The sequence below is a fragment of the Mastigoproctus giganteus genome, chromosome 5 (assembly GCF_048544385.1).
Source record: "Mastigoproctus giganteus isolate SK-2022 chromosome 5, ASM4854438v1, whole genome shotgun sequence".
NCBI lineage: Eukaryota > Metazoa > Arthropoda > Arachnida > Uropygi > Thelyphonidae > Mastigoproctus > Mastigoproctus giganteus.
In genome coordinates this window covers 184,054,884-184,080,551 of record NC_143579.1, presented here as the reverse complement: position 1 = coordinate 184,080,551, position 25,668 = coordinate 184,054,884, and the positions used below count along the sequence as shown (strand labels likewise).

At 38.0% G+C, this 25,668-nt stretch overlaps 2 protein-coding genes across 2 annotated transcripts in view; both read left to right on the top strand.

Moving 5' to 3' along the window:
* The window catches only part of LOC150085911 (cytochrome P450 3A24-like), a 34,071-nt gene extending 16,252 nt beyond the window's left edge, over nt 1-17,819 (top strand). Inside the window, exons 4-14 of the mRNA XM_090374738.1 lie at nt 1,074-1,170; nt 1,992-2,108; nt 2,233-2,321; nt 3,842-3,987; nt 5,006-5,121; nt 9,030-9,162; nt 11,114-11,274; nt 13,463-13,551; nt 14,543-14,686; nt 16,775-16,937; nt 17,632-17,819. Of these exons, the coding sequence (XP_090230864.1) occupies nt 1,074-1,170; nt 1,992-2,108; nt 2,233-2,321; nt 3,842-3,987; nt 5,006-5,121; nt 9,030-9,162; nt 11,114-11,274; nt 13,463-13,551; nt 14,543-14,686; nt 16,775-16,937; nt 17,632-17,739 (1,363 nt within the window). The 3' untranslated portion in view covers nt 17,740-17,819. The remainder of the gene's footprint in view (nt 1-1,073; nt 1,171-1,991; nt 2,109-2,232; nt 2,322-3,841; nt 3,988-5,005; nt 5,122-9,029; nt 9,163-11,113; nt 11,275-13,462; nt 13,552-14,542; nt 14,687-16,774; nt 16,938-17,631) is intronic.
* Nucleotides 17,820-18,941: 1,122 nt separating this feature from the next.
* The window catches only part of LOC150085910 (uncharacterized), a 97,114-nt gene continuing 90,387 nt past the window's right edge, over nt 18,942-25,668 (top strand). The window contains exon 1 of the mRNA XM_090374737.1: nt 18,942-19,198. Within this exon, the coding sequence (XP_090230863.1) occupies nt 18,942-19,198 (257 nt within the window). The remainder of the gene's footprint in view (nt 19,199-25,668) is intronic.

Genomic DNA, 25,668 nt, shown 5'->3' with positions numbered 1-25,668 from the left:
AAGTGCACTTTTTCTCCTTAAGATGTTCAATTGTTCTGTGTACATAACAGGAGGAACCACCCTTATATAGAACCACCCTCATAACGCGCGTGTGTGTGTGTTTAATGGCGCACAAGCTGCTGTGGCTGTAGTGCGCCTAACGTATGTTATTATGGTGGTTCTATATAAGGTTATGATTAAATTTCAGCACTGACTTCATTTATCTTAAATTGCACCTTTTCTTTTAGAATCACGATGGCTCAGGTTAACTCAGTATTAAAACCCAATTTATGCTCATGGCTAAAAAAAAAAATTGGCGTTATGTTAGTGGCTTTACCACTGTATTTCCTGATGAAGAGTGACTGAGATGTCTTGGAACTAACATTCTGGAGTTCATAGTACTGATTTTATTCTTGAAATGAGAATAGCGTCATCGAATATGGGTAGAATTAATCTCAGTGAGTCAGAACTTTGGACATTGTTGCCTACTTTTGAATAGATGTCGCCCTCATTCTCTGTACAGTAGAATAAATGGTGTCTGTAATACTGTATGTATGGTTGTGAATATACGGGGGATTGCCAAAATTTAGTAGATACCGCTTGATACAATAAATAAATTAAAAAAAAAGAAAACACTTAACCGATGACCTTTCTGGATTCCGTGTTCAATCTTACCGCCAGTCTAATCAACAAAAATGAAAGCCAGAAGAAGTATATTGAGGAAAACTTTATTTAGCATTTCCATCATCGTATACAAAAGAATCTGTTTCATTTTTGTTCGTTGAACCTGATGACAGGATTCAACATGGAATCCATAACGTCGCCACTTGCAAATTTTTAGCCAACTGATGATAAATTGCAATCTTTGGCCACAAAAAAACAATTTATAACAAGCCACGTGCTTTAGAGTGTTATTCTTACTTAACATTAATTTGGGAAGTATCCTTTATATATAAACTGGTTCTTCCAGACTGTATTCTGGTTAAAAAGTTGCTAAAAACTCTTGAAATATTCAAAGATGTTTCAGGTTTCACTTTATAATTGCTACTTTATTTTCTTGTTAGTACTAAGCACGATATGCGTTTCTTTTTCAGTTTATACGAGGGTATGCGTCCGACTCTTCTTGTGGGTGACCCGGATATCGTCAAGCAGATCTTGGTGAAGGACTTTAATCATTTTTTCAAAAGAAGGGTAAGCTCTTACGGAAATACAGGGCGAGCCATATGGCAGTTTACCAGATAACTTCATTAATATCAAATTTACACGATGGTATGAAACAAATGAGTTGTTTTTGGTAACCGACTTCTTGATACGTTGCATCTTCTCAGTAAACTGACATGGCTCGCCTATATTTCGAAATTTCATGCTTAATTACATCTACGTTAAGACGAGTAGTACTTTTACTAACATAAAACACTTCGCTTCTTCACAGAGCGAGCCATAGAAGGATACATACGATTTCAAGGTGTCCAACTAGTAGGAGTTGGATTCACTGGTATGGAAAATAGCCATACTTTACGCGATATAATTACCTTTATTAAAGAGTCAAGGCTACAGTTTTGAAATATCGTTTTTGATGGAGTCAATTTATGACAGTCTTCACAAAAAAAAAAAAAACAACACCAGACTTCTCAGGCGTGATATAACTGGATAAATATGAATGATATATTTTGTTTGTTAGTATATGATAAACGTCTACATAAATTCTTGAGTTTTTCTCATGTTCAGATGACTTCCTCGGTGTTGATTATCCCACAGTTTTTTTCTTCCCCCCCCCTTCTGATTCAAATTTTTATTATACTATAAAATAGTTTAATAACTGCTAAACGTTTTTTGAAGTTTGGTACATTTTTATTCTTACCCTGAATAATTGTGGTTGGAATTAAGTCTTGCTAATACCCACCAACCAGATAAAGTCTTGTTTTAAATCATCAGAAACAGATTCTGACACAATTTAATTATAACCTTGTCTTTTTTGCAAATGAGAATGCCAATACTTTTCGTCTGTTTAGGTTTTCGATAGTGGGGATAAAGTATTACAAAATATGGTGTCCTTGATGCATGGAGAGCAGTGGAAAAGGGTGCGAACCATCATGACACCTGCATTCACATCGGGCAAAATGAGGAAGGTAATTACAGTCAAAATGAGAAATGTTACGAATGAAATTCATCTTCATAAATTATGAATACGAAAATGTAAATTGATCTTGATAAATACTGCATCTACACTTTTTTTTTGTTTTGTTCTTTCAGATGGCAACGATTATTAACGATTGCGTTGACACACTTACAAAAAACTTCTTGGAAATAGCGAAGAAAGAAAACCCGGTTGACTGCAGAAGGTAAGTGGCCGATCTGTGTCGAAATTCGAGTAACATGAATCCTGTTTCTAATCTAGAAAAAGGATTTCTATTACCTTTTATATTATTATGGCATCGAGTGACAATAGATTTGTTTTAGGCACATCCTGGTGATTGAACATTGTAGATTAATATTTAAAACAGTGGCATAAACCGTTGATGTGAAAAACTCAACCTTAATCTTCGAAATACTACCAATGGCTTCTGCACGCCAAGTAAACACTTCTGCCACCTAGTAGCATTTAAAGAAAATGCAAAGGGCAAAAACAGATTCCCCAAATTTTCTGAGTACAATTTTCGTCGATCTTAAAACAATCGGACTGTCCAGTGGGTTTTTATATTTTATATTTAATTAAAATTTATATTTTTATATAATATTATATCTTTTGTGTTTATTATACTTTTGTAATTTCTGATGTTTATAAGCGAATTAAATACCTACAAATGATCAAAACCGATTCGAAATTATTTCTGTTTTTACGTAAAACAATATGCTATGTAAGGATTTGCTGAATCTTGCAAAGGAACTCAAACAATTTTTGCTTTCCATTAATTCAGGATCGTGTGCGCTTGTAATTTTAATTGGTGAATGTCAAGCAAAAGTTATTAATCCTTTAGCTCAATGCCAAGCTAACGAAAATTGACAATTTACCAGATGAAACAAATATTCCCCTTCTCTATTAATCCTAGAAATGATGTCTGAAGGACCGTTTCACCTGATAAATAATGCATTCTGGATTGCTTTAATGCGAGTAAATAAGTGTTGGAATGTTCTTACATGAGTATAGAAACATATCCAGAACTATTCACGCTGGATATCAACCTTTCGAGTTAAATTGAAAAAAGGGTGTTCAATCCGGTGTAATATGAGATTGTGAAAAATTCCAGAACAGAGCAGAATAAGATTCTCCATTTTTCTCCACCGTAACGGAAGGAGATGCTCTCATGTTGTTATATATTTTCTCGCTGTCGAATTGTGAAGAAACAAGCCATTGGCTGATAGTATTTGGAGGTCATTATGACCATAAAAGGTCCCCAACCTGAAAGTGACAACGTCCAGTTCTTTGCAGGGAAGAAATGGATACTTGCGAAGAGACGTGTGTTGAGAAAATTTCGACAGAACTACTAGCAGTAGGGTGAGAGCTGAAATCAACCATCAGATGTAAGATCAACTCAATAGGAGGAAGACGATTGGCTGTTTCAAAGAACAAACCTAAAGAGATCTGCAAAGTGGTAACAAAAAAGATGAATTCTGAGAGCAGATTGATAATGGCAAGTTCTAAGATGGGGTTACGAGAGATCCCTGAGAAGAGAAAGGACTTCAAAAGGGTACAAAAGATGGATTGAGCAGCCAGTGTGGAATAATCGAGTACTGCCTAGAAAGTAATGACAAAGAAATACACTAAGAATTAACTACTTAATTAAAATCAGATTAATATTTTCAGAAACAAAGAGGTAGTGTAAGTGCGGCTCGCTGCAACTGAGGATTTGAAATATTTCAGGTTATTTGGTGCCTTCACGATGGATGTTATAAGTAGCAGCGCTTTTGGAGTGAAAATCGACTCTCACAATGACCCCAACAACCCCATGGTTACGCACGCGAGGAAGTTTTTCAGCGGGAATGTGAGCATCGCCACTACGATTGGATGTAAGTACCATTTTCCGTTTCTCTTTTAGCTATTTATTTTATTAGCAACATTAGGAATTATCATTAGAATACATGTCTGTGAAAATAAATTTTCAGTTTTTGTTTATAAAGCGTGATTTTATCTCACTGAGAACTGTATGCATGATGAGAACATGCTGCTACAAGTAATAGTCGTTAGCTGTAACTTTAAATTGCTCTTCAAAACGAAGGGAAGCCTTAAATTTTAGACAATTTTTAGAATCATCTCATTACAAAGCTATTAAAATTTCTCCGTTTTCATAATACACCATATTTAAAAAAAAATTAATACAGAATTTAAAACTGTAACAGTATTTTTTAGAAGCTCCATCTTTCGAGTAAACGCGCATCCACTGCATAGTCTGATGAAATTGTACTAAAAATATGTTCACCATAGGTGCGAATACAGTTCTTAATTCTTTGATTCAGGTTATTCGGGACAGCACAGAGTGTGGATGAAAGGCAATAATCTAAAATAAATATGCATCTTTCTCGGAAAAACTCATCCCCACACCAGGTGAAAAGACCCGAGTTCGAGTCCCGTCGATGACCAGAGCAATCTTTATGGGCCTTTTCCAAAAAGTGGCTGAGTTAGTCGGCCTCAGGCAAGGATACCATAATTTTGCCCTTAGTCGTCGATGCGCCTAAAACCCTAATACAACAACAATACGTGTTGCATTATTTCTCGAATGTAACTACTGTCACAATGAAACTTCCTCCTACCACCTACCTAAAAATATCTCACGGCATACTCAATGACGTCGTGTTTTGCTGGTTGCCATAACTACCTGATAACCTTGCATTGTCTATTAAAATAATAAACGCGTTTAGTAGTCACGGGCTTGAACCCCGGTCCACTCATGGAACGCGTGCTATGCACTGTCGCTCCTGACCACTCGGCTACGTCAGGCCTATTGACTCATATTTCCCTATTATTATAAGTAGCTATTACATCTCCATGCAATGCAGTTATTTCAAAGAAATATTACTTTTCTTGCAGTTCTGTTCCCATTCTTAGGAAAGGTCATGAAACTTCGTTTCGTCGATAACAGTGTATTCGATTTCTTCCAAAATGTAGTTTTGCAGGTGATTGACAGCAGGAAGCAGAAGACAGGGGTAAGTCTCACGTGTAATATTCTTAATGCATAGAGAATTGTCCAAAATATCAATGCAGACGTGACATTCATGGTTCATTGAACCGACCGGTGGACCTAACCCATAAGAAACACCACTGAGACAAAGACAACTCCTCATCCTTCGCAGTTGAGAAAACCGCACTCTGGTAGTAAGCACCCTCCTAACGTCCTCCATATCCAAACAGGTCCATTTGACTGGAAGATGGATGTAACTTGACTTGTCACTCCACAGGATTAAATTTCATTGATTCATAGTCAAGATTCGGCGTGCCTTATGCCCTGCCAAGCGAATTATGCATTTGTTGTTGTTATTAAATACTTGTGTACCGCAGCTAATCCGTGAAAATTTGTGGCCTGCAGCTTGATGAAAATGATGGAAGTCAGTATTTCGGGGTCAATGTTACCTCTGTACTTTCATTTCTTTAGCACGTAGACTTCAATATTTCATTTCTAGCACGCACCCATTTTACTCACACAATATTCAACTATCATTCTCTTCTACTCATCATCCGGATGATATGTTTGTAACTACGAAATATGCAAATATTTCGTAGTCAAAATTTCTTGCACTCAGAAGGATGATTGTTTGTTTGTTTGAATTTCTTGGCGCATTAGTAACTAAGGCTACAATGCGCCAAGGCCAGGTAATATCTAAAAATTTAAGCTCTCGGTGATCTAGTTAGTTAGGCCACCATGTCCAGATATATAATTACAAATATCTAAAAAATAAATCAAAGAAATAACAGTAACATAAATTTTAAATACAATTAAAAACCTCTATTGATTTAAAATAGCTAAAAACAGCAGACACACTGTCATTGTCGGATAAAATCTGACTGAGTGTATACGGCTCACTCAGATGATTAAAAGCGGTAAAACGGGTGCTGCTAAAATCTGGACAGTCAATTAAAATGTGTCTAATTGATAAAATTGTGCCACAGGACACACACATAGGAGGGATATCAGCCCTCAGCAAAAATGAATGAGTCAAATGACTATGTCCTATGCGGGTCCGGGCAAGAACAACTTCCTCCTTACGATTCCTGCACAGACTTTCTAAGGGACAAGTCACATGCCGGAATATGAGCATGCCAGGGTGGAAGGGGTTGCTTCGGTGTTTGAGCAACCTTGTCTACCTTGATATTAAGTTCTTTGAGTAGCTCTTGGAGACGAATACCAAAAGGACGATTGGCAGTCTTACGGGTGTTGTACAAATTTTCCCATCGTGGCTCAAAAACGAATGGCCACGTAGGATGGTCTGGCAGGGATTTCAGTTTTAAAGCGTACTTTAAAGACAACTGCTTACGTCGAAGCGATAACGGCGGTTCGTTTGCTTCGACGTGTAAGATGTAAAATCTTACAAATATATTAATTCATAGAAAAGTGAGATTTATTTAAAGTAAAATTTATAATATGGCAATCTGGGGGAGCGAAACCATACGTCAAGAATATTACTAAGATCACCCAAGGGATTAAATTAGACAACGTCTTTACAAGGGGAGCGGTAAGTGAAAAGCTATTAGCAACCTAGGGACACTCGACTCTCAGCTCACACAAACAAACCAAACAATAGAAACGAGTAGCAACTGCTATTAGTAGAAGGGTCAACTCTGGTAAACAATAGCGCGGTGGACCATTTCTTTAATCGGTGACACCTGAAGAGGATAATAAGGTGGTAAAAACGGAACAAATGCTGGGAATTAGATTTAAGTCTGTCTGGCTGGCAGTGATGGCAAGTTACATAGATCGTGGGAAATTAGTCTGCTAAAGTATAACTATAAGCGGCTGACTTTAAAAGGTACAGACACAGCCTGAGAAAGTTTACAAACTTCTTAAAATAAGAAGTTAGATCGAGCAATAAGGAATCAGTTTGAGAAAATAAAATGGGCAAATAAGAAGAGAGAGAAAGTTGATAAAATGAGTAAGATTGGTTAAACAGAAAACTAGGGCGTCTTTGACATATGTAGGCGGTACAGAAAAGGAGATGAACAAAAAGTGAGTGAACGGGGAGAGAAAAAACACAGAGTTGAGAATTTGGGAGTGTTTTGCGAAGATGAGTTAGTGTCAGATCCCAGAGTTGAGCTATGTGGGTGTTGATGGAAATGAGTAAGGGGGAGACAAAGTTTAGATTCTCGTCGGTGTTTGGGAAAGTGAGTTAGAACGGACAGTTGAGTTTTTGTCGTGTTAGAAAATGTGAGTGGCAGACACAGAACTCCGAGTTGAGTTATGTGGGTGGTTATGGAAATGAGTTAGGAGGGAGACAAAAGTGAGATTTTGTTTGGGCTAGGGAAAATGAAATAGTCAGCGGACACAGTAGTCGAGATTTTCGTCGATATAAGTAAAAATGAGTTAGTAACATGGGCAGTTGAGGATTCTGTTGTGGTAGGAATTATGTGTCAGTTAACAGTGGAGTGTCTGGTCGTGGTGGGAAAAGAGAAGGGTAGCGCTCTGGGAAGTTTTCTTCTTAAAATAGTTCTTAATAGGTGGAGCGGAAAAACGAGGGTAGCACCCTATGAGTTTTTCCTTGTGATAAGTTTTAATAAAGTGGAGAGGAGAAGGAGTTAGTGTGAGATGTCCTATGAGTTTTCCTTGTGATAAGTTTTAATAAGGTGGAGAAAGAACGCCAGTTCCATGCAGCCAAGAGTTCCTAAAAAAAATTATCTGTAGCAAATTCAGGTGAAATCAGATGAAGGAGATCCTCAGTGATCCAAAAATAGCAGTTTGAAACCTCCCCGGAAAGGAAAGAAAAAAGATAATAGTAAGTACTGTAAGTTAACAAGGACTGTGAGTGCAACAGTATAGTGATTAATTAATGAAAAAGGGATAACACTAGAAGTAAATTGATTGATAAATTATCTCTTAAGTAAATTATATATATACTAACAGAGTTTAATTAATTCAAAAAGGTTATTGTAAAATGCAAAAGAAACGAAAGATAAGTAATAGATTAAATTTTGTTCAAATGATTATTATCCTTCTAACATAATATAAAGTATATAGTGAGAATATTTGAATGTTCTAAGGATAGATAATTGAATATAGTGTTTGTATCGACGAAGAATTGTTGGTCCAACTGAAAGACTAATAACAAATAGAAACTTTAGGAAAGTTAAGATTGGTCTTCAGTGTATTGTAACAGAATGGCGAGAACACAGAGTATAATGATGAAAATAGCATATTGATTGGTAATATAAGAATAATATATGCAAGGTATCCTTGACTTAACCTTGTATGCACATTACATGTTTTTTATTCAATTGTATATTATGTTCTGTATATATATGTAAATAAACTTTGTTGTTATTAATCTGAGCTTGTTATTTCTGAACACTCAGCCTTTCCGAAAGGAATTATACACAATTGAGAAGTTCCCACGAATCTGGAATTCTCCTAGGAAGTAAAGTCAGATGCGTAAGTGGGGGAAATAAGAATAAAGTGGACAACACAACGAAATAAAAACAATAAAACAATAGCTAAATATATAAACAATCATCATTCTTTTCCACCCCCCACAGACGTATAAGCTCTGGACTGGAGATGTTCGATATGCTCCAATAGCGGTACGGAGAGCCAGACGATGGACAGGGTCCAGCCAACGAAGTACACTGTCTCTGGCCGAATTGTATACCAGGGACCCGTAATCTAGTCTGGATCGTACAAGTGCACGGTAGATGCGTAGTAAGGTGCATCGACCCGCACCCCAAGATGTAGAGGAAAGAGAGCGCAGAATATTCAGCCCTCTTGTGCACTTTGTGCGGGCACTCAGAAGGATATGACTTTTGGTACGATACTATACAGATAACAATATATCTTTTGTGATTTCTTTTTACAGCAAACGTATGTAAGCCACAATATTTTTAATACCAACCTGATTTTTTACCCTTTTAGCCAAGCAAAGACTTCCTGCAGATAATGATGGAAGCCGCAAAGGAACCCCCACCAGAGGAGGAAGATACGTACACCGAATACGGACACGAAGAGGGGAACGAGGAATTGTTTCGCTATACTCCTCAGTACAAAAGTGAGTGGAACTCAATGAAATTTTAATTCTATGGTAACAGTCAATTCGCATATCGCTGAACATTGCAAATCACCTACGAAACATTCGATTTTGACCTTTTAAACAAAAGGAGTCTGTATTCTGTAACACAGAGTACACTTTAGTTTTCATCAGTTGAATTACGTCCTCAAGAAAGGAGGCATTCTCCCCACCATAATACAGTGGACTATTTTTGTACTATATTGTAAATATTATACTGAGCCATAACCATGATGCTCTCGATAGTTAAACTTCATATTTTGGACACCAATATAGTTCAAGTTACAAACCTAAAAGTGGAGACATCAAGAAAAATATGCACTCCTTAGAATTCTATCAAATCTTTTCTGGAAGACTTTTGTTATAAGACTGGATTATCACTTAACATCGCAAATTATATTTAACTTAAAAAAATATATTCCTCTCTGTTTCTTTAAAAAAATGCATAATTCATTTCAAAGTTTTTGAAATTTATAATTTACTAATCAATCACACTAAAAACAATTTTCTTGGAACTTTTTCCTGAAGTATAGTTTTAACTCACGCACAACAATATTGTGCGGGCTGAAAAACCTGAAATAGCTCATTGAAAAATCCTACTCCCTCTTGAGATCGACGAAATACAGCTTTAATGGAAGAGGACTAGTGTTGAAAAGATCATAAAACAATCCGGAAAATCTCTGAAGCTGACAGCACAAGACAGGAGAACCCCGCAAAGAATCTGCAGCTTCAGGCCCATAGTGAAACAACTGGGGCACGTGGCAACACCCAGTGCAGTGCGCAGAACGCTGCATAATGGGTTACTACGGTCACGTAGCCGTCCACAAGCTAATGATAGACGTCGTCTAGCTTTGTATGGCGTCCACAGTTCTTGGACCAATGGAAAGTTAAAAGCGTTGGAGTGACGAGTCACCGTACATGATCTATCGTTTCTCACTGTCGCACCTGGTGTGGGGGATGCCTGGAGAAAGTTATCTGCTGGAGACTGTATCATCCCAACTGTGAAGTTTGGCGGAGGTGGTCTGGGGCTGTTTTTTTATGGTTGGGCTTGAGACCATTGATTGTTTTGGAAAAAAAACATGAATACTGAGTTCTAGCTATGCGTCCTGAACAGTAATGCGTTACCCACGTTGTGGTTGCTCGTCGGAGAAGGCCCGTGCCTGTAGAGAAGGACAACGCTCCGTATCGTACTGCTCTTGTCTTGATGGTTTGAGGACATGAGCGTGCAAAATTTGGACTGACCAGTCCAGAGTACTGACCGTCCTACTAACTAACTACCAAATTATGATATTAGGGTCCCTTGTGAATGATTACATCTACCTATATATTTATTTTGTCTGTAAATTGCGTGTGTTCTCTGAAAGTAAAAACATCACTTTCTGGGAAAAAACCTTGCTATCTACGCCTGAGACCAACTAACTCAGCCACGGAGTAAAAAAAGCCCACTAAAGTTCCTCGCGTCATCGACGGGATTTGAACCAGGGCCTTTTCTACCCGGTATGGGAATGGCGATGACGATACCACTGTGCTACACGCGCAAACTTCCTGTCCGTCCGACAGAAAACCTTTGGGACGAATTAGATTGTCGAGCATGTGAGAAGAGACAGCCCCTCCCCCCCAAAAAAACCAGCTAAAACTGGTCGCTGCTTTGAAGGCTGAATGTAAGGGAAAATATCGGATTATATTTGCAAAAATTGGTGGGGAGTGGTCCACGGAGAGTAAAGGCCATAAGGGAAGCTAACGGTTTCTTGAAAATTCTAAATTCGCTCAGACTGCTTGCTTTTTCACTGTGTCTTACAAGATGGGCGTTTTTAAACAACACTTTAAGGATCTTCACCAAACCCGTGTTTAATAAACACTCGATGTGCCTTTTATACGAGTTTCAGTGAAGTTATATTTGAATAGCACTAAGACTGTCTCTTTCTTACAACAGGTCTTACGCACGATGAACTTCTTGCCCAATGCGTCCTATTTTTCGTCGTGGGATACGAAACTACAGCAACCACCTTGTCATTAGCCGCTTACAACTTGGCTTTACATCCTGAGTATCAGGAAGAACTGATAAAAGAAGTGGACAAGACCTATCAGGAATACGTACGTACTCTCTCTCTCTCTCTCTCTCGTTTCGGCTTACAATGCATACGCCAAAGTCATGATGCCATTACTATACATTTCTCTGGCACAAAACAGCTAAAAACAGAAATTCTCAAAAGGAACAGGCCTGTACCCCATTTATCAAAAACATTTAGGGCTTTCTCATTCATTATTAGTATACTAGCCGTCATATATTTTTAGTTCTGCGGTTATCAGCGTTTCGTCGGAGTGTGGCCAGGCATTCATTGGTGACGATCTTGCATCGCAGAAGAGGAATGTCAGAAGGTGCTACGAATTCGAATAGTAAGAATTTGTGGATGTGGACATGTGTTGTTTCCTACGTAAAGCTGTTTCTAAATGTTATAAGCAGCTCTACTCTGCAATGGTTCTCTGTGTTGATATACAAGACTCTGTACATGGCCAGAAAAGAGCGTGGTGCTGTGCTTGTGCAGTGTGCTGTTTAGTTGTTTCTGACCACCTTGCTACCGGGAAGCAACGATCAATAGGTAAGCTGCTTCGTGGTATCTGTGGATGTCACAATGAGGCGGACGACAACTATGCACGTATTGTCCTAAGTGGACTAGGGCCAACACCTATAGGAAGTAGGTGTTGGTTATCAACAGCTCCTATATTCAAGAATTCCAAGTCTTGGTACCAGCAGGAGAATAATCCAGTCTCTAGTAAACTGGAGACCACCGAATCTTCGTCATTTGTTTCTTGGTAGCAAGAATTTGCGTACAACTTAGTAATGATTCTATGATGACAATTTTTGTTTTGGTGCATCGATCACCTCCACATAGTACGCCACAACTTACATCGTAGATCAGTTAATATGGTCTTTATCATACATTTTCTTTTAAAGCGTGAACATACACTTTACAAGATGCTTTTCTGTGATCGAAGAGCTCTTAAAAGAATTATTCAGCATTCGATGAGATTCTACCCAGAATGGGATGTTCGAAAATTTTTCTTTAGCCAAAGAGTGGAATGAACTTCCACCCAGTCTTGTGTAGATTGGATCTTTATCTTAATTTAAGGTGGAATTGGATAAACATTTGAAAGCAATAGGGAATGAAGAGAGGGAAGGTGAAATTGGTTACTTTATTTTTGGCTGGTGCCACATAAACGTGCTGTCTTGAATCACTGCACCGCTATTAGTAGTTCAAGGAAGCAAACTTTCATCGCATCATCCAAAAAAAAAAAAAAAAAAAACCCCACAACACTTCCCATATCCCCTATCCATCCCCCTCTAACAGAATTTACTTCTTCCTTTAATTTATTCAAACTACCTGCCCACAACAACAACAACAGACTGGATTTTGTTTCAACAATCAACCACTCGCTGACTAGGGGCAAAACTCAGGCATCTATTCTGCAATTTTCTTCCTCAAATAGAAATAATTCATGATTTATATTTAAAAAAAATAAGAGAAAAATTAAAGACTTTTCACAGCGAACGATCAGAGAGCAGTATGTTTCTCAATCCGCAAATACCCATTCATTCATGTAAAATTTCACGAAAATTCATCTATTTGGGAGTCAAGTTATTATATGCTGATGAACGGATAAAGGAAAATTATCAATTCTACTCTTCCTGTTTTAATGAAATTTGGAATGCCTTTAGAAATCTTTCTGAAAGACGCAAATCTAAAATTTCATGAAAATCCATCCATTGGAAACAGTTATTACATGCGGACGGACAGACCAATGTGGCGAAGACAATAGGCGTGTTACACTCACACACGTGTGTGTCTATATATATATATATATATATATATATATATATATATATTTTTTTTTTTTTTTTAATCCCCCTAAAAAAGACGAGGTTTTTAAGCAAAGCTATTGTTTGTTAGATTTACGTAAATTTACAAATATCAATTTAAACACAGAAAACCTTTCATATAATAAACATTTCTGAATTGTTATTGAATTTATCCTGAAGTGTACAAAGGGAAAATAAAAATAAAGATTCGAAAATGAATGAAATCAGGAAAAGAAGAAATTAATGACGAATTCCAAATGATTATTTAATTGTAACTTTTCAGAAAATAAAAGCCTTGCACCCACACTGTACCTTTCGCACAAAATAAAAACTGACACTTTACTAAACGAATGTTCACTAATACAGTCTTGTACATGGATTTGTGCTATTGTTTTTGAACATAATTCTCTTTCTTTTCTCTAGGGAGAATTTAATTACGATGTTGTTCAGAAGATGACCTTCTTGGATTGTGTTATTGCTGAGACGCTACGAATGTATTCACCTTTAATAAGGCAAGTAATACCAATATCTTGATATTTGTTTTTCATGTTATGACATGTTTACATATACTCAACAATTTGTAGCTTTTTAAGAGTTACAGTACGCTTGTTTGTTTGTTATTGGGTTTTACACGCATCAGCGACTAAGTATTGCGTGTGTTCTGTGGACGATTTTCTGTTTTCTGGAAGAAAAACCCAAATTTTCGCGAGAAAAAACCATGCTACTTCCACCTGAAACAGACTAACTCATCCACGTTGTGAAAAAGGCCCTTAAAAATTCCTCACTTCACTGACGGGACTCGAACTCAGGTCACTTCCACCCGGTGCGGGGAGGACAGTGATTACACCAACTGTGCTACCCACTGTACAGTGAGTTCTCATACATACGACAGCGGTTACAAGAAAAAAGCCAAAAAGGACAGGTGAATTGTCGGTGACAATTCCTCCGTCAGTCACGACATCCTGCAGTATGCGCACCTTTTCCAGTTGAGTCCGTAGTTTAAGTACGGTAAAGATTTATTTAATAAAAATATCCAAATAAGCCTAATAAAATACCTTTAGAATTGTCCTCCCTAAAAATTAAACTAAAATTACTAATCTATCGCGATATCCTCTGCAATGTTGAAATTTTATTTCTGATGGCTGTTGGATTGCTTGGTGACAGTGGACGACTTCAGGGCTGCAAAATCTGCCATGGATATCGATCTCTGTAGGAGTTCAATGGCTAGTTCAGCTTATAGTTCTGTAGGGTGTCTCTTATGGAAGAGATGATGCAGTGGACCGAATTTAAAAATTTCAGAGCTTCTTAAATTCTTTTATTTACCACAACGAGCTCAAATAAAAGCATGGATGAGGACATCACAAAAAAAATAAATAAATAAAAAAAAATAATAATAAAACTGGTTGGTGAATACGACAAAAATAGTTGGACTGCTATACTTTTAAAAGAAATGAAGTTCTCTTTAAAAAAATTCAATAAGTGATTTTTTTTTATCCATTGCAGTCTGGACCGAACAGTAACTGAAGACTACACGTTAGGGAACACTGGACTAGTTCTTCCTAAAGACATGGTCGTTAATATCCCCGTCTATTCGATGCACCACGATCCGGAATTCTATCCTGATCCAGAAAAGTTCCTACCTGATAGGTACGTATATAAATGTCACAATTCTACGGTTTATTCTTTCTGAGTGTGCGCGCGCGCCATTCAGTATCTGCCTTATTTGGAGACCGCTTTTCTACATTACAAAGCAAAACATCGTCATTCAAAACCAGGCACGTTTTGAATGACGTGCCTGGTTTTGAATCATATCATATCGTTATCACATGTTCTATCATAAGAACTAATTTTTAATGGCTTTCTGATATTTTTCTAAAGCACATTTCTGGAAGTCACGACCATAAAAGAATGAAAACAATTTGCACTTTCCGGTTTATTTGGCTTTTCTTTTACTGCAAGCAATTATAAACGAGTAGGCCGCCGTAGCCTAGTGGTCAGGCGCGCGGGTGCCTAAGTACACGTGCCTTGAGTGACCGGGGTTCAAGCCCGTGACTACTGAATACGGTGCTGTTTCTTGTATTCAATCTATCATGCGAACTCCTCTGACCGTTTGGTCGTCCCGGAGTATAAACAGAAAATTTATTTATTATTTATTTAGTAAACTCGATGTTATTGAATTTGTGAAAATATCGATAGCAGGAATTGTGGGTTTTTACGTTATTATGGTGAAATGTGTTTGCCCTTTACTGAAATCTTCGATCGTATAAAAAACAAATAAATTTACAGAATCTTCTCTTCATTCGTTTTTTTAAGCTTCGTAAACTTGTTACTCCGCCCAAATCGTGTCAGTTGCAATTTGTGTGTTCCGTTAAAAAATGCTAATGCATGCTATTGAAATTTATAAAGAAAAGACATTATCTTGGAAATAAACGCCTCTTGAATCATTTCTGAAGAAGACGACTCCTTGTGCAACAAACCAACGTGTGCCGAGCCAATAATGAGTGATAAACGAGTGTGCATTCCGTCGATGATGATGATGAAGAATAAACATTCTTCAATATTTGTAAGTCGTAAATAATTTCTCTATTATTATAATTTGCTTGATTTTACGGGCAACGTTTTCATTTCTTTGGATAAACCAATCATTGTTTAAACAAACTAATTAGCTAACTAATTTCATTCCTGATAACATAACCCCTATTTTTAACGTTAGGTCTATGGGTAAATAAATTTTGTTTATGGGAAATGAGTTTTCGCTTTACGAGCGCGCGCTAGGAACGAATTAACTCGTAAAGTCGAGGACTACCTGTACTGCCACTACAAGTCAAACCACTTTAAATGACAATGCCCCATTCCATTCCATAGACTATGTACACAACAAGTATCCTTTATTAGGATTCATCTTACATGATCGAACTACAAGATTAACTATGATTTATCCAGCATTCGCTCCACATTTGTTATACTCCAATTTAAAGCTGATCTCCTTTGGTTAAGTCTAATTATACTGATTTAATAAATAATTATTTAAATGTCTTTTTTATGTTTTAATTCTTTTAAAAATTTGATATGCCTTAATCTTTTCAAATTTCCAGAACTCTTACTGAGCTCAGATTTGTGATCAATCAAACATTAATCAATAAAACCCTCAAACATCGTAAAATACTAAAAAAAACAAAGGGATGTTCCCCTTAAATAACCATTTCTAAGGTGACTCGTTACTCTGTGGATAAATTCTGTACGGATAACAAAAGAAAGATTTTTGAATTTTGCAATCTTCAAGTGGAATCCAAGCATTCAGGAACTTTTTATCCATGATGCGTTTTCCATCGTGGATGTTGGATTCATTCCAGTTATGTTCATCGGGTAAACAACACAATCGGACACGACACTGTGGTACCCATGCATTTCTACATTGATTAGCCGTGCCGGGCACAGTATCTTCCCAATACAAGAGTGAGTTTTCATAGTCGACTGGGACCGTCTACATATACGAAATAATTAATAACAATTACAGTAATAAAATCTTATTATAAATTATCAAGATTACACTTTTTATTATAATTTATATTTTGATTCCGACTATTTTTTTTAAACTAATGAGTTGCGTTTAAGAGAAGAGACTCAAATTGATACTTGTAGAACTGGCAGATAAACTCTCGCACTTTGGATGCAGATCTTAAAAATCTGTGTGTTTATTCTAAGAAGAGGATGTTTTTTTTTTTTTCTTTCAAGGTTCTCTCGAGATCAGAAAGCTGATCGCCATCCCTTCGTATATCTCCCATTTGGAGCGGGACCCAGAAATTGCGTCGCAATGAGGTTCGCCCTGCTGGAAATCAAGCTATGTCTGGCCAAGGTGATGCGCCATGTGAAGTTCTGCGTGTGTCCCGAAACAAAGGTAGGTGTTCTGTTCGACTTCAGACTGTGCTATTTTCATTCTGAATTAAAGATAATTCGACGAAACTAAGTCCTGAGCGAAAACTACAAAGAAATTTAATTTTTAGCATTTTGGAATTTTTCGTCGTGAGGTGTATCATCAATGAGTTGTCAATCAAGGGTTGTTGTTGTTTGGTTTTTAGGTGCATTAGCAACTAAGGCCATATTGCTCGGGGGATATGCGGTGGTCATTTCCTGACCTTTCCGCATCCTCTGTATTTGGTGGTCACGGGCTCGAACCCCGGTCTAATCAAGAAGCGTGTGCTACGCACTGCTGCTCCTGCCCACCTGGCTACGGAGGCGCCGTCAATCAAGGGTATGGCTGTCCTTCTGCCATTGAGATGGCAACGATCAAAGAAACAGCAGTCTTCGGTGGAAGCGAATACCGCCATATTGCAAACTGGTAGCCAGTGGCTTCCTATTCGAGAAGTGCTATTTATTTGTAGTGTAACAGTGGGGAAATTCATAGGAACAACTTCATATGGAGCTTATTGCAGTTGTGAGGATTTCTTTCTTTTATTTAGAGAAACTTTGGCTTTCTGATCTGTAAAATATGCCAGGTAGGGAACGAAAACGATTGCTATCTTTTGATTGAAACAGATTCCATTTCTTATTATTATAAAACATCAAATAACTACTTCATTTTGTCATTTCAGATTCCTTTGGATATCTTCTCTGGTCGTGGCCTTTTGCAGCCAGTAGATGTCACCCTAAAGGTTAAGTGCAGGGAGAGCCTGACAGGAGTTACGGGGGGAAATTCGTGATCAGATTTAGAGGAACACTGGGAATGAATGCTACTTTAATATTGTCAACACTTTCCCCGATATCTTCGGAATTCAGTGCTTTATCAGTTTAATGTTATGTAAAGGAACGAATACCCATCGACTTGTTGAAGAACACAAACTTGTATAGCAGTGAATAAATGACATACAATCTTGAGATAATAAACGTAAGAAGTTTTAATTTGTACGATCCTTTCTTGACCTTCGATACCTTGTAGATACAAACGTTAACCAAATTTCATTTAAAATGTTTTCGAAAATGCGAAAGTGGCCATTAATCGTCGCTTTCGAATATCAGAAAAAAATAAGGGGTGGGGTGGGGTGGGGTATAATGCTTATACGCTTTTGCTGCTCAATATTACTGATCTGGTTGTAAGTTTGCAAGATTGGAGCCCGACTATTTGACTGTATTGTTAGAGTAATTAATATTAAATAATTATATGATTAACTATTAATATAATAATTACAACTACGAAAATGAACGTGATACTAGTTTTCACGTAATTCGTCTAAGAGAGGAAGGCTGTAGCTTTGTAATAAACAATTTCATTTGTAGAGCGATTTTTCAAATTACTGTACTTTTTCTTGATGACATCACGTGGTTGTTCGTAATAAATTAATTTGAATCGTAAATAATACTAATCAAATCACGTGAACCGTTTTTTTTTTTTTTTTTTTTGATTTGGTAGTTGTTGGCGCATCGGCTTCTGTGGCCATATTGCACCTCCCAAGGTTTTTGCAGTACTTTGATCCAAGCCCGAGGCGAGAATAAAACCCACGACCTTTGGGTTGCTGGGCAGGTACTTTACTCACTCGGCTAGCCCGGTCGGCCACGTGAACCGTTGCTCTTGGCTGAATGTTAATATGTATAAAAGGGTTCCACTAATCAACTCTAACAAAACAAACTACTGTACTTAAATGACGTTCCTTGATTCCATGTTGAATTTTGTCAAAAGATTTAATAAGGAAAGACTAAGGCTGTTATCAGCTGTACAGAGTAATACTCTTCACATTTCAATTTATTTTTTGAAATAACGAGCAGAATATGGTGCTAATCCTAAACTATATGTCCACATGATCATTGGAAACGCTGTAACAGGCGAGAACTGCTGCAAGGTTCACCATCTCATAGCTGTCTGGAATGCTTTGCTAGCACAAATGTGGACAGGTCTACCAGATGCACCATGCTAGATCCAGAGGGAACGGGCGCCCTTAATCCAACCACTAAGCGTACTCAACTGACGGAAATGTCCTTGGAAACTCTCCAGCTCAAACAAGTTTGCGAAACTTACATCACAGCAGTGACTTCGCGGGCGAAGCTGTTCATCAATAGGCTAGCGCCTACTACCCAGGACACTGCTATAAAAAGCTTCCTGGACATAGAGCTTGGCGCAAAGGTAGATGTTAGAGCCATTAAAACAAAATACTCATTATATTTCTCGTTTGTTCTGTCTTTCCCGCGGACACATCTGCACAAGGTGCTTAACCCGGCAGTATGGCGGACAGGGACCTTAATTAAGCCATTCATGGAAACAAAAAAAAAGATACTAACCACAAGTCCCCTAGTGTACACCAATAGCAATCAATTTACAAGGTGCAAATGGATGTAACCCAAACAACAGTAACATTTTTTCTACAAAATGTTAGGAGCCTTACTAACAAGCTACACATCTTGCAATCCCTGATCCTCCAGGAAGACATTTATTTCATTGGTATCTCAGAAACATGGGTTGACGAGGGAATATAACTTTGATTGCTCTCTCGTCCACTCATTATCAATATATTGCAAACTCCAGAAAGGATAAGAGAGGAGGTGGTGTTGTCATATTCTACAAGACCTCTTTCAGGCGGATACATGTCTACAGCAGTAAAACATCAAACTATGAAGCAATCCCTGCAATTTTCAACAAAAATGAAAAAAGGATCCAAATCTGCCTTGTGTATCTCCCAAAGGACACACCTCATCAATCAGAGAGGATCTTATCTCATGGAATATCCAAACAACTATTTTAGGATATTTCAACCTGCCTCTTCCAAGGTACAATGATGCAAGGCAAGAAATGGTAGATACCATGCGGACCTGGGAGATCATCCCACTGAATACACCACCGACCAGAGGAAATCAGGTCCTGGACAGCGTCCACCAAAATTTTGAACAAATACAAATCATACGGTATATCTCCAAATTCGTGTCGGACCACCTACCAATAGTGTTTGAAATTGCACAGGCACCGGCAGCCTCAGTCGCTGCGACCAAACCAGCGGACCCGGTACAAACAGTAGCAACGTTTTCAGCCAACCTACTCAGGCCAAATGTTATCCTCGCTGTACTCAAAGCATTTAACTGTAATAATTTCTGCTTCAAAACAGTGGAAGAGGCAATTAATGCCATTTCTAAAGAATTGAGACACATTGCTTTCATTGGTGCGTCGAAGACAATCAAAATCTCTTCAAACTCTAAGTGGTGGTTCAACTCCGAAACGAAAGAGGCTTTTAATCTAAAGCAAAAAGCCTACAAAACCTGGAAAAAGTCTGGTTCCATGCTAGATCACATCACGTACAACAAACAAAGAGCGAATTTCCTGCGCGTTCGGAAAAAGCCACATCGTATATATATCCAGAGAAGACTTAGGCTTTCCAAGCGTATCGTTTCCACATGTGGTCGTCAGTTGGAAATGGATGAAAATAACGATAAAATTGTGGACACAGTCAACCTTCCTCTCTGACCAGGAAAAACATCCGCCCCTCCCTATAGCGGCCATCACAGATAACGCCAGGACCGAGCTTGCACACGTTAAGGTATCAAGAGAAGTGATTATGAAAGCAGTAAAGAGCCTTTCCAATAAATCTACAGTTGGTACCGACGGATTCTCACTCTTTATTCTAAAAATATGCAGTTTCTATGTGATTGCCCTATTACATCACCTCTTCAACTGCACCCTCGAGACTGGTATCACACCGATAATATGGAATGTCTACCATGCTTTACCAGTTACAAAAACCAATAAACCAAAAGATCCCAGAGACTACAGAGCAATCTCTATTTCCTGTGGACTACTACAAGTGTTTGAAAAAAACGATACAGTCCACCTTAGTCGATCACTGCTTCAATGGCCAATCCACAGCATCTTCATGCTGTTATTCCTAGGAGGTCTACGCTATCAAATCTATTAATGACCAGCTGGGAAATCCAAAAAGCCCTTAACTCAAAGAAACAACTTGAAATCTTATTCCTAGATATACAAGCAGCTTTCGACACACTCAGCACAACAGAGCTAACTGTGAAATTCTGAAGCATTATTTAAGAATCGAAGGTAATCTTCTTACTGTCCTCCATCAACTCCTCATCAACAGACAAATATTTATCAAATATGATCACAGATTGGAGATGATCACCACAACCTCTGTCGGCATCCCACAAGGGGTAATTCTCTCATCATGGTTTTTTTGCCGCAGCACTAGAGCCCTTCCTTGCGAAGCATCCAAACTTCATTTCATACGCTGATGATCTTAAGATGCTGGTCATATGCGATGATCCAGCAAAAGCTGAGGCAGTCGCCTATGAAAATCAGATAGCACTGTTCGAGCTCCAGGATTATCTAGGATGTATGGGACTTAAACTGAATCCTCAAAAAGCAGCTGAGATGACTTTCATGAAAAGGACTATTAATGAAATTATGCTCACAATAAATGGGACCACCATTAAAAAGGTTCACTCTCACATGGATTGGGGTTGAAGTGGGATGATGGACTTACTTTCAAAGACCCTTCAAGATGACTAGGCTAAAACGCTTACGGCGTACTGGGCAATCCGGCAGGAGTTGGTCGGTCTTAGGCCTCGGGAGTTCCTCTTGGAATACGTCCGAAGAAATTTAACACCCGTACCGCTATATGCTTCGGTACTCTGGTCAGGAGCTTCCTCTACTCAACTGAAGAGATTCCTGGGGGTTGAATATTGGCTCCTGAGATGGCTAAACAGGGAGATGGGCTACCCATTCACCATCTTCATGAGTGTAGTCTATACAAACCTGGGCATGAAACCCTGGGAAACCATAGTCAAAGAGAGGAATCTACACACCTGGCACAACTTTTATGTGGCCAAATGGATTCGCTTGATATCTGGGATGTTTCTGCAAACCCTCGGACCTCACAAAGAACCCGGTGCATTTCAACACTTTGTCTACAATCTTATCTGCAAAATGTGCAATACCTTAGGTCAGTGTTCCTGGCAAATACGTTTAGAATGTATAACTCCCTAGGAATTGATGCTTCATCTTTCTGCAGCTCGAAGCGCTATAGACAGGGCATAGTGAAAGAACTCTATAAACACGAACAATAAGCGCGTTGTGGAAAGAATTCCCTGTAAAAGTTTTCCTGGATTCACTACTGTGTGTTTTATTGTTTGGTATTTATTTATTTTATTGTTTATTATTTAATGTATTGATTTTTAGCTTGTTATGCATTTTCAATCTGTCTTGATCTCTTGCAATTCCAATGAATGTAATCAACTGGAATTTGCATAATGTACACCCTTCTAGCCGAACCAGGCTGTTTCAGGGCATTTTGTTGTGGAAATAAAATGATATTAATAATAATAATCTGTTTTTGATAGTACATCATTCTGTCCTCTATGCCAACTTAGTCGGCAGGATACATCGTCGTCTGCCTAAGTTTAGAGAGGTCGTAGTTCAATTCCGTCAATGAGTGGAGGAATTTTTAAAGTCTTCTTCAATCGAGGCTATAGCAATGAAGATAAGTCTGCGAGTTAATTCGATCATTTATGATTGAATATTTCTTGCATCATTTTGTGTAGCAGATTGCGTGTACTGTTAACACCATTTTGTGAGGAACCATGAATGCCAACGCCTACTTTAACATTTTGGACAAATCTATGCTCCCTGCGATGCGGCAGTCTTTGGTACAGACCCATGTTTATTTCAACAGAATAATGATCCAACGGTACTGTTCGAAGACCTGAATGTGCAAAAGTTGAACATGGTCAGTGCAGAGTTACGATTTGAACCCCATGGAATGAACCAAAACGTTGAATGAGGGTCAGAAAAACACCTCAGTAGTTCAGCAAGTTACTGTTCTGTAGGAGGAATCGAAACCATGTTTCTTATTTTAATAAACAACATCGATTAAGGGATAAACGGCGTGATGCATAGATTTTCAGACGGCGTAAAGATTGGGTATGTTATTAATGATTGGTCCAAACAGCGCTCTTTCAGGATGACGTGAACATGCTTCAGGAATGACAGGACAAGTGGCAGCTAAGTTTTAATACAGCAAGATGCATGGTCTTACACTCGGGGAATAGCAACCCACAAAAAATTACATACTTAATGGGGTTGAATTAAAACTAGTGGAGGAAGAAAGGGTTCTGGGAGATACGATACGACCAAATATAAAGTTTTCTGACAGTAAACAGGCAGCCAGGAAAGCCCATGATGTCCTATCGATGATTTATCGAACGCTATTCTGTAGAGATCATAATCCCATTGTATAAGGCAATTGTAACACCACATTTTGAATACTGTGTTCAAATATGGAGATTATCTTAAAAAAGATATCGAGCTTCTTGAAAGGGTGCAAAGACGGGCAACTCGAATGGTGATATAGGTAAAGGACGACCATATGAAGAAAGACTCCGATTATGTGGGCTACAAAAGTTTGGCAACCAGGCGCCTCAGGTGACCTGATCGATGTTTATAAGGCTCTGAGAAGTATTAGTAAAATGAATGAAGGCAGAATATGTTATAGCGAATTCCAGTACTATGTGCCGTCAACTCAAATGACAGGGCTTGAGGTTTAGATCAAATTGTAGAAAGTTTTCTTTTAGTCAGCGAGATTGATAGCCGGTTGCCCTCGCAGGTAGTTGAGACCGACAGTTTGAATAAATTCGCAGGTCAACTGGATAGTTAATTGTGTGAAGAGGGAAGCGCATAATTTGTCTTTTATATAATTTTTATTTATTTTTTGCAAACGCCTGTGGCTTCCTTGCACTATATAGCTAATCCCCTGCACTCTATCAGTCATTAGTGAGAAGCATATCCATGATGGCGGAGTGTGTCCTAAGCCAAAGGGCGACTGACACGCTATTGGAGTAGTGGCAGTAACGTGAATGTAAAACCGAGATGTGTCCAGATACTTTCTGGAAGGTAGTGTATTTCCTTAAATAAAACATTTTATAACAAAACTAAATAAACTACACCTTCAATTCCTTGTACTTTAGTCAATATATTGATTCTTTAAAGTGTTTTCCATTTGAAGGAAAGTTAGGAATTGACCGAAAATTGTCTCGCCACCAGCAAAAGGAAACCTTAGCAATAGCGTAAACGTAGAATAAACAGCAAAGGAGATATTCTTTAATCATGACGTACGTACAAAATCACGTGTTCTGCAGCAAATTACGTATTTGTGAACTCTGCTTTGCTTCAGCACATGATTGCAAGCTGTTCGCGTTGGGCCACTCTCTGTAAAGAACCCTGTTAAAAACATCAGAATGGATCTTTTCGGTGTTAACATTCCCGTGGGACTACTCTACACGACTGCACTATTTCTTTGCCTTCTCACAGCCTTATATATGTAAGTAGACACTTCCGTTTATTAAAACGAGGTCGCTTAGCGTCGTTCACGTTTGGCAACCTAAATCTTCATTCACGATTCAACTATAGTATAACTTTCTTTCTGTTCGATATCAGGGCTTGGCAACCTTTTTCCTAGCGAGTGCCATTTTTCATTACAATTATAAAAATCTTCAGGACTGAGTGCCACTTGAAAAGAATGCAAACGTAGAAATAAGCATTCTGAATCAACAGGAAAATCTTGTTTTCATTAATGCCCTTGTGAATTTTTGTCGTACTTCATTCCATATAGTGCGTATCAGGCAAAACAATACTGATTAAAGTCCTACAGTATCACCAATGCGATATGGATTTTCAACACAATCGCAAACTTAATAGCAAGATACTCCTAAACTAGAGTGTCTCGCTATTAAATACGTGATAACTTTGTCCAGAGGATAACCTTGAAATTCAATTGATATATTAAGATAAGAGACATTTTGAAAACTCAAGCACTATCATACAAAAGACTGAACCATCACTGAGAAGATGTACACTCCCGCTTAAGTTTGGAATCACAACGTTTGACAAGTTTTCGTTAATATTTTTGAAATTAACTATGACAATGCGAGGTTTAATATAAAAATCAACATGCTACAAATTATTTTAAGATTTTTTTTTATTAAGCAGTGAAAAATTTACAGCAAAAAATATTGAAATGATTAATATTAACAATTATGCAAATTTTTCATCAAAATATTCTCAATGTGATTTTATCTCTGCCTTAAGCAGACGTACTATTCTGGCGATTTACTTTATAATAGTGTCTTGACTAACATTCCAAGCCATCTACAAAATTACTCAAATTTTGTGAAGGTGGGCAAAACCTCACAGACTTTGACGGTCTAGATCAGTATTTCTCAGCCTTTTTTCCTCATGCATCCTTTTCACCAATGTAAGAATATCATTCAGCCCCTCTCCAAGATTGTCTGACTCAAAAGGGGCATTCCAAAAAGATAAAAAAGTGAAATATTTATCTTTATTTTTAATTTAATATGTGACTTCCAATAAAGTGTGATGTCCTGTAAATTACGTACAATCTGTAGAATTGTAGTAAGATCAATATTCCAACAGTTTGAGTCTGTCAATCTGTGGTTCCAATTCCCCCCCTTGAAACACTAAAATTCTCCCTTGGTTGAGAACCCCTGTTCTAGATGATCTCCTAAAAGCTCTATTGGATTTAAGTCAGACGATTGAGGTGGCCACACCATAATTCGCAATATCCCATCCTGTTGTTTAGTTTCTAGAAAGTCCCTGCACAGCTAAGAGCTGTGCTTTGGGTCAT